General features: G+C 38.9%; 1 protein-coding gene across 1 annotated transcript; it reads left to right on the plus strand.

Moving 5' to 3' along the window:
* Positions 1–2,266: 2,266 nt before the first annotated feature.
* On the plus strand, positions 2,267–9,801 carry prodh2 (proline dehydrogenase 2). Its single transcript, XM_041815678.1, has 12 exons — positions 2,267–2,371; positions 3,319–3,662; positions 3,790–3,980; positions 4,066–4,192; positions 6,266–6,337; positions 6,427–6,507; positions 6,576–6,719; positions 6,815–6,981; positions 7,485–7,595; positions 7,763–7,851; positions 8,046–8,252; positions 8,906–9,801. Exons 2-11 carry the CDS (start codon positions 3,327–3,329, stop codon positions 8,219–8,221), a joined length of 1,494 nt encoding a protein of 497 aa, XP_041671612.1. The 5' UTR covers positions 2,267–2,371; positions 3,319–3,326; the 3' UTR covers positions 8,222–8,252; positions 8,906–9,801.
* The last annotated feature ends 41 nt before the right edge of the window (positions 9,802–9,842 follow it).

Genomic DNA, 9,842 nt, shown 5'->3' on the forward strand with positions numbered 1-9,842 from the left:
AAATTTTAAAAAGCCATTTGCAAGGTTTGAAAAAGCAACTATAATGAAACAACCAAAGGCATGACAACAAAATCTCATGAGGAATTCAAGACTGTGATTTTTCAGACTGACTGAAGCATTGGCCCAAACGCTCCCAATAAATGAGTGATCAATCTCCCTTCACTTTCCCAGTCACCAATGTTGATTCTGTCACCTGTGCGTCTCTACAGGTGATCAGATGGTGAGGAAGAAGAAGAGAGAGGAGCGCTGTTAAGTCTCTCCTGTTAATGTATGAGTATTTAAGACAATAACAACATATCAGGACTGTCTACAAAATGCCTTATGCTTTATATCTATGGGCATGTGACGCTATACCTCATTATTGGATTTAACAACAAAGAGATTCTTTCTCTTTATCACATAAACACACAATGTCTAAGATGCGCTGTTAGTAATAGCAAGTTTTTCACTTTTTCTCGTCATTTCGACTTCAATCTTGATTAGCCCGAAGTCATTTCTCCTTTGAAGGTGTCCCTAATCTTCTTCCGTACTAATCCTCTTCTGTGCTATCTTGAACAAATCGTGTAAGTTTCATAAACGTTTCCCCATCACAGAGCTTATTTTCAGCAGTAATGCAAACACCCATTGGAAAGACTAATCTGTTTTGGTTGACAGAACCTCTGTGATGCCACTTCTGGGTTTGCCTGCAAGAATAAGTCAACCCTAAGCTACCAAAGCGCTTTAAAAAAGCAAGTTCAATTCATACATCTAAAATTCATAATGTTTAACCTGTTGCTTCAAAAAAAAAAAAAAAAAAAAAAAAAAAGAACTCAAAGCTAACATGTGTTGATTAGTAAGCTTTAGAGATGGAGGAACAGGGCTAGCTTTAATTAAATTAGATTAATTAGATGGTAAATAATCTAATTTTAAGCTAGGAAGCTTCAGAAGAAGGGACTTTTGTATTACAACTCACATCAAACTTTTGGCAAGAAAATGTCAAACTGCAGATAGATAGACTTATATCTGTTAGAGACTTGTGTCTAAAGTTACCCCAGTCATTAGTCAAGTCTTAAATCTCTTTTTCTGTCCTCTCTTTTCTTTTTTTGTGGAAAAATCCTCACAGAAGATTAAATTCAACAACATGTCCTGTACTGGCCAGGGCACTCTTCTTAAGGAGATTTTTAAGCTCAAAGAGGCTTTCCCAGTTTAATGAATTTTAAATGACTTTTAATCATGACTGATTTTGACATCTGTTCTTGTTCGTCCCTACAGTCGCTACATGCTGCATGTTAACATGAATATATCAAAGGTCCCAAAACCTCAAGTGTTGATTACAACTGTAACTATTATGTTTACAACATGTTGTAGTTCATGCCTCACTGGTCATCCATGCCGCCACAGCAAAGATTTGAGGAGCCTGTGAAGAAAATCAGTGGACTCCCTGCTAGTTGGGACAGAAAGACATTTAGGATGGCAGCAGGTGGAGGTTAATCATTTCCTCTCCTGGTTGCTTTGCTGGGTCTTTTTAGAGAAAAAATGTTTGAACTCCTCTGTCCTCAGTAGCCTATATAACTGACCTCTCCAAAGTTCTTGTTAGGAAACATTCTTTGGAAGAAAAAAAAGTCTTTGTTATCCAGCCTCATTCATTAAAAAGGGGAAGAATCTACTTAAAAAAACAATCATCAAACGGAAGAGTTGTGTAAGGATGGTTTTTTCCTCACCAGTGACACTTAGACAGGTACTGTCAAATAAAATATATTGATTTATTGTCACAATCATGAAACACAGTATCAACAATATTAATCTACACTCACTGACCAGTTCATTAGGTACACCTGTTCTCATTACATGGCAACAACTAATGTATTTAGTCATTTAGACATAGCCAAGGTAATCTGCTGAAGTTCAAACTGAGCATAAGAATGAGGGAGGAAGTGGATTTAGGTGGCTTTGAAAGTGGCTGAACCATTTGGCCACTGGCATCTGATTACAGGTAAAATTATGTTTCACAGAAGCAAAAAACAAAATAAGGAAAATAAATAAAGAGATTGAAAGAGGATATTTGCATCATCTTGTGTCTACAATTATCATCAGAATTGAACACTGAAACATGTCAGTGACTCTGCCTTCCTTTTCAAATCCCTAAAAAACATTTAAAAATGCTTTAACACATGAACAGTTAGCTTTTGATTGGTGTCAAACTGACACAACACTTGTGGGTTGATGCTAAGGGTCAACTTGATGTTTACTCAAATTACAAAGTAGTCACTTATTAACATGTGAGCGAGTAGAAAGAGGATGATTTTACCTGGTTCACACTTCAGACTCAAATCACAACTGCTTGGCTTTTAATCATCTCAGAGTTTTTAGAATGTCACTTTGAGGACAGCAGGTAGGAGGATTCTTGTGACTTTGTTGTATGTTTTTATTTTCAGTTTAGGGCACTTTTGTTATTTTAGGAATGCCCTCATATGCCCAAAAGTGTACCAACCCTACTGCTAAAAGAACAGTTCAGATACTTAATTTATTCCTGTATGTTAACACAGAATAAAACGTGTCAGTTTTGCCTAGATTTTGTTCTTAAACTTATTAGTAAATGCTACATATTTGTCACATATGTGAGCGCTGTTAGAGGCATCCTGGGGTAAGATTTAAATTCCATCACCTGCTTCTCTGCTTTGCTTTGCTGAAGTTTTCCTTGGTCTACCCATTCAACATCTGTTACTGAGTACTCCAGTGGTGTCTTTCTTCTGCGGGACACTCTAAATAGTTGTACTGGCTATGGCCAGCTTCACAATTGCCTGTTTTTTACCGTTTAACAGCTCTCTGGTTCTCTTGTTGGTCACACCTCTAACTAGAAATGCAGTCTGCACAGGCAAAACCCAAATCTAGACATTAAGCGCTATTTATTGTGTGAATAATCAGTGCAATAGGACACACCTGAGCAAAAAAACACACCTGTCAGTCACATGTCCCAATACTTTTGCTAACATGAAAAATGAGTGAGTTCAAACTAAAGGTGTCGGTTTCATCTCTGATTGTCTTATCCTCACACTTCTGTCCGACATTACCTCACTTTCTTCATCTTTTATTGACTGTCAACTTTTACCAAATAACTTCCCGTTACATCACTCATTAATATCTTAATCACCACCCTGAAGGAGTAGTAGAGCTATGAGTCAGTGAAATGTGTTAGTGTCACATCTTTATATCAAATATCAACCAGTGATCAGTCTAGTATTACAGGAATCAAGACATTTTAGTATATATAGCCCTACTAGTAATTTGTCCCACCATTGTGTCTTACATCGACACCCTTTACTTCTGCTCTTCCAACAGAGTCTGACATGAGAGGAAGTTTACCAAACATTCATGTTTTACACAAACACTCCCAATCACTAAGACTCCTGGTCCAAGCTCAGCTGACACACAAACTAACACATTTTCCTGGGACGATGTTGTGCTCTCGTTTGCGTACTTCACTCCCTCGCCTCATGCCACTGAGGATGATGAGCACTGCGGCCTGTAGGACGGTGGAGGTCAAACAGCCCAGTCTTCTCTCTGATGCTCTGGCCTTTGAGGATCCCAAAGCCTTCAGGGTGAAGAGTTTCGGTGAGCTGCTGCGTGCTCTAGGTGTGTTTCGTCTGTGCTCCTTCCCTGTGCTGGTTAACAACTGTGGAAAGGTAAGACTGATTGTTTTACAGAGAGAATGAGGAAAACAAGGCCAAATAGTTCATGAAAATAGAGGTCTTATTCTTTTCTTCATCACTTTTCTGTCTGTTTAACCTTCTTCCTGTCTGTTTCTTTCAGCTCATGATGATTGCTCGTACCATCCTGGGGAGGAGGGGGTTCTCCATGCTGCTGAGGCCCACTGTGTATGCTCAATTTGTGGCTGGAGAGAATGAGAGAGAGATCTCTCAGTCCATGGAGAAAATGAGCCTGCTGGGACTGAGGCCTATGCTGGCTGTGCCAATAGAGGAGGATCTGGGAGAAAGCACTGGGTGAGACAAACTCGTCATACCACAGAGGACTATGTGATGTTTAAATGTGACATAAATTAAACTTTCTTTACCTTTGTACCTTCAGAGAGAAGAGGTATGACGACAACATGGAGGCCATGTTGGAATGTGTTCGAATGTCGCACAGCAACGCCTGGAGCAAAGATCCCATGATGCAGCTGAAGATCACGGCCCTGCTCAGCCCTGAACTGTGTGTAAGGACACCATAGACTGTATGTAGGCAGCAGCTGTTAACATCAACCATAAGTTTGGGGACTGCAGATTACGCTTGGCAAAGTTTTCAATACTTTAATACCTAAATGAAACAATATCTATAATTTTTGTGTTGGAAAATACCAAATTTTTGAAGAAAAAGAAGAGAGAGAGAGAGATATTGCATGGCAAGGGGCAATCCAATGGGAGTATCATTGATGCTAAAACAGAGTGGTAGTACAGAGGGACAAGACATTACTTCCTGATTGTTTCATTGCAGTTACCATCTAACAAAGTTTAAAACACACCACAGCTTTTATCCTCATGAGAGGATTCATTCACCAGTCGAAGAATTCTTTAAGTCAGTTGCAGGTAATGAGGGTAATGGATGGATGCGGATGATGTTTTTCAGGTGAAAGAAGGTGGTTTTAGTAAGTTTGGTGACATGCTGATGAAATGAGAGGTGTGACTGTCAAAAATGATACCAAGGTTGTGGATGTGAGGGGAGGGAGACAGGGAGGAAGAGTCAGTTTGGAAGCTGACATTATGGACAAATTTGATGAGGCTAATGATCATGATTTCTGATATATTGTTGTTCAGTGAGAGAAAATTGTCAGCAATTTGTTAAAACGGTGTGTGAGTGGTGATGGAGGTAGTGGAGATGTAAATGATACAAATATCCCCCTATTAACTGTCAATTACCACATATATGTCGGAGGCAGTTTAACAGAGGAAGGCATGAGATTGTACAGTAATCCTGCTGTGAATGCTCTGTTGTATCTGTTGGCACTTCCAGTTTACAAGTGCCAAAAGTCCAGTTTCTCTTGTGGCCACTTGAGGCTTGCACAAAAGTGATTCACTCTCCATTAGAACCTATAGTAGGATGTCAACATTGACAGCAGAAATGAACAAGTTAACAGGATGAAAAAAAACTAAACAATTTTGGTTATTGCTTCATATTTCCGAATCCATGAAAACTGTACAGGGTTTAAATTTTTAAAACTATTTTTATTTATATTTTTTGACTGAAGGTTATGCATCCTGTGAATCCCTGTCGATCCCAGTGACAGTTATGCTGGTAACTGTTTGCTAACTGCTATTAAAACACTAACGAAGAAGGGGAAGTAGGCAGCCTGGCATGAACACACTAAAGAAAATTTAGCTCTAGAGGCTGAGCAGCGAGAGCTCCATGATGTTTTGTTCCCTTCACTTTGCCTGTAAGGCAGCAGCTGTGAGACCCGCTGCACTTTTCTCTCTCTCTCTTTCTCTCAGCGCGTTTTTTAAAAAGCCGAAAGCAGAGAGGCTTGAATACATTACCGCTGCTAATACATTTTAAAGACTACAGCAATAACCAAAATTGTTTTATTTCATCCTGTTAACATGTTCTTTTCTGCTGTCAAGTTTGACAGTCTAATATGGGTTCTAATGGAGAGTGAATCACTTTTGAACAAGCCTCAAGTGGCCACAAGAGGAACTGCACTTTTGGCACTTGTAAACTGGAAGTGCCAACAGATACAACAGAGCATTCACAGCAGGATTATAATCTCATGCCTTCCTCCGTTAAATTGCCTCTGACATAAATGTGGTAAATAAGATGTCTTCATGTGTATGGGCAGCTCTGACACAAATTTTGATCAGCGACATTCAACAGGATGTTTTTTTTATTCCAAGTAATGAAACCATCGCCCTAATTTTCAGAGTCTAGAGGTCATTTCATAACAGTTACACTTTTTAGTGAACTTGAACCAGAAAGCAGCTTAAAATAGCTCAGATTCATGGGAAAAAAGATAAGAACACATGTTGCTTGTGGTTCCTGCTTGTAAAAGGTTCTCCTTGCCACTGTAGCTTGAGCCCATGGTGATTAATGTTCAGTTCAATAATATATCAAAAAGTATGGTCTAGACTGCCTGCTCTCTAAAGTGCTTTGAGATTGCTTTGGTTATAAACTGATACTTTACAAATAAAGATTAACTGATTGATGATTGATTGATGTTTGAAGTGCCCACTGGTGTTTTTTTTTTTTTTTTAAACCCATTTGTTTTTCACTTCTTGATCAAGTCTGTTTTTGCACCAAGGTTAAACTCACAACCCTCATCGCACAACAGCCATATGACTTGGATCTAGTAGTCAGGGCAATGGGCGGAGAGGTATGTTCCCGTGCCACAAAGATACTCTCATTTGTTGATGATTCTCTATGATAATCTTTTACACTTTGCATAAATATTTAATCTTTCAGCAAATCATCTTCTCTGGTCTGGATGAAGGCGAAGCTGCTCATTTTCTCTGTGGCCTGCAGCGACTTAACAAAATAGCTGAGGTAAAGATGTGACTGATTCAAAGTATCATAAGTATTTGAATCATTATTAAAATGTTTTTCTTCATCAGGCAAGTGTGAACAAAGTGCGAGTCCTGGTGGATGCAGAGTACACCTACATGAACCCTGCCCTCTCTCTCGTCACAATGGCAATGATGAAGAAGTTTAACAAAGATGGCGTCTGGATTTGGAACACATATCAGTGTTACCTAAAGGCAAATCATTATTCTTTATTGACTGCATTAAATACCAAACTAAATGAGTAATTTTCTTCTGTTCTGTAGAACACCCTCTCTGCTGTGTCTTTCAGGAGTCTCAGTCTCTCCTATTAGAGGCTCTGCATCTCTCTAAGGAGCATGGTTTCTGTCTAGGAGTCAAGCTGGTGCGAGGAGCCTACATGGACAAAGAGAGGAAGCTGGCAGAGAAAGAGGGCCGACAGGACCCCATTCACAACTGCTGGGAGGACACCAATGTCAGGTAGGAGGGAGTGTCTTTAATCCAAACCATGCAAATAAATCCCAACAGTTGGGTTCAGCCTACCAGTCTGAGGAGGAATTACATGAGTGATGTTATAGGAGAATAGGACCCCTGAACTTTGGCTTCTTGGCAACAGTCTACTTTTATTTATTTATTTCAAATTATGGAAATAGTTATACTGGTGCAGCTAAGAATAATCTGTTTTGATTATTTCCTTTTACTATTTTCTGTTCCTATAACTGTATAATAGCACATCACATTCAAGCTTGAGATGTTGTACTGGATTTGGTCCCTGTTGTGATTACTGCTGCTTGGCCTGCAGCCTGAGGCCTACACCTGCATCACAACAGTGACAACTTTGTATAACACTTGTCTTGGTTTAATTGTGTCAATGAAATTCAGTTTATTATCAAAACTTTTTGTTGAGTTAAACTAAAATGCACTTGTTTATATGTAGCATTGAGGCTGTTCTATGTGGTACTAAACACCATGTCTTTTTGCAGCTATAATGGCTCACTTGATGTGATGCTGAAGGCGATATCCCAGCAACCTGAGCACTACAGGATCATAGTGGCCACTCACAATGAGGAGTCTGTGAGAAAGGCTGCCAAAAGGTTGGCTCCAACACCATTACTTTGTGTTTTGTTGTTTTTTTTCATTTATATTTTACTTTGTAAATATTAGAGGCATCTTTTAATCCAGACCTGATCTAGGATGTCCAGCCCTTGATTTTTGCACTTCTTCTACATGATTGTGGAGTTATTTTGTCCGTCACTGCTAGGATGGAAGAATTAGAGATAGACAAAGACGGAGGCTCGGTGTGTTTCGGACAGCTGCTGGGAATGTGTGATCACGTCTCCCTTACACTTGGTGAGCTGTGTCTTCTAACATGCAAGACTATTTCTGTATTCAAATGAAAGAAACCTGATTTAAGGACTAAACCTGCGAACTTCATTACTTACTGTATATTTGTTGAAGGTTATTTCTGTGCAGTCTTAGTAAAATGCATTTATCTCATTTCACTTTCTCTCGTGTTTCAACATCTCTTTTCATCATCCTTACAGCTAAGGAGGGCTATGCTGTCTACAAGTCGGTGCCGTATGGCTCAGTGGACGACACGCTGCCTTATCTGGTGCGTCGGGCTCAGGAGAATCGCGCCGTGCTGCAGGGAATCCGCAAAGAGAGAGACCTACTGAGGAGGGAGTTTTACAGGAGGCTGAGTCTGAGAGGAGGGAACTAAAGGGCAACAAACAAGACAGGACTCTCTGTTAGTGAGTGAATCTGTAAACTCCACAGCTGAACCATTCAACACTCACAACCAATAGCATAAATCATTCATTTGTATGCAAGCCAATGCTTGCATTTTTTTGCTATTCTTCAGAAACCTAGGTTTTCTCATTACAACTGCTTAATTTGTTGATTTCTTGAGCAAGCAGGTGCAAGAGAGACAGGGAGAAAATGAGAATTGCAGCCACTTTTGGTTTTCCAACACACTGCATCAGTTTATACAAAAGCCATACCCTGCTGACACAGATGAAGTAAGGTGAATGTAAATAATGCATAAGACTAGCATTAGTGGAGTAGTTTAGACCTTATTGAGAGCACAAGAAAGAAAAGAAGAATCACAGTACATCAAGACGTTCAGTGCAACAGCTGCCTTGGAGTGATTCCTGAAGACTTTCAGGATTCCTGAAGACTTTCAGCAGACAGTAGTTTAAGTCATAAACCCCACCTCCTCCATGGTAACAGATGAAGTCATATGATGTTTTCTCAAACATGGCTTCTGTTGTAAATATTATGCTTTATACAGTATACCTAAGTTTTATCTTCTGAACTGTTATGTTTGAAATAGTCATTAGATGCATAAACAACAGATGCAATACTATGACATCTCTGTTGATAAATGTGTCTTTTTTTTTTGCAGTGTTTTTCCAGTGGAATAGTACTGGATTAAGGTGTGCTGCAGATGGGACAAAGAGAATGGCACCAGTTCAGGGATACACAAGTGGGAGAAGTTTTTGGCTTCACTTTTGTACAAATTCAAGTGACAGAGACAGCAGTCAATCAGTTAAGACGGTAAACATTTGTTGGCAACAGAGAAAGACAGATGCAAGACAAGGGTTGAAGAGGTTTGTTTCAAATCTTCAGCTAATAAAGTGTTTAAAGTGGATCTAAACACCCTAAATAAGATGTGACAGTGGCATTTATGGCATATTTATGGTTCCTGATACTTTCATTGTATTTGTAAGGATATTTTGTCTGTAATTTGAGTGGCCTTTGACTCTAAAGTGCATTTCTCTGCATACTCACTCCAGTTGATCACCTCTTTAAAAGTAGTCATTTCAGTCTGTATTACCAATGAACTTGGACGAGTATCACTATGACTTTATTCTATATTCAGGTATGAATATGAGATGGTAAGAAGCAGCTTTTAAGTTTGTAATTACACTCTGTACGTCATTGCAAAAATGTGAAAAATGTGGATTAAGTGTTCCAATATCAACACCTAGCCAGGATGCCAACCTTAAATACTGCATCCCTACTTTTTTAGAAGAAATATTTTTGCTTATGCAAAACTTGACATGCTTGTTCTGTAATCATACAGATCATTTGATCTTTGTACATAGTATTTGAAAAAGGAAATCATCTATTAATAATTTAAAAGTCTTCCAAGAGTACCAATAGAAGCTATCCAGAATCAAGATTGATCATTTATCTTACCTAGATGATTCTTGCTAACTAAGAGCCAATGATTAGTGAAGCAAGGTTTCGCAAAATGGTTGTAGGAGTTATGTTCTCCATTTTCTAATGTTTTGGAAATATTTTGCTGAATTTATATCAAAACAAATAAAATGGTCAAA

This window comes from Cheilinus undulatus, linkage group 20 (genome assembly GCF_018320785.1).
Source record: "Cheilinus undulatus linkage group 20, ASM1832078v1, whole genome shotgun sequence".
In the NCBI taxonomy this organism is placed as follows: Eukaryota; Metazoa; Chordata; class Actinopteri; order Labriformes; family Labridae; genus Cheilinus; species Cheilinus undulatus.

Coding starts and splice junctions, on each gene's coding strand:
- prodh2 (XM_041815678.1), top strand. CDS start 3,327: ATGAGAGGAAGTTTACCAAACATTCATGTTTTACACAAACACTCCCAA. Junction 6,720..6,814: donor CATATCAGTGTTACCTAAAG/GCAAATCATTAT, acceptor TGTGTCTTTCAG/GAGTCTCAGTCTCTCCTATT. Junction 6,982..7,484: donor TGGGAGGACACCAATGTCAG/GTAGGAGGGAGT, acceptor GTCTTTTTGCAG/CTATAATGGCTCACTTGATG.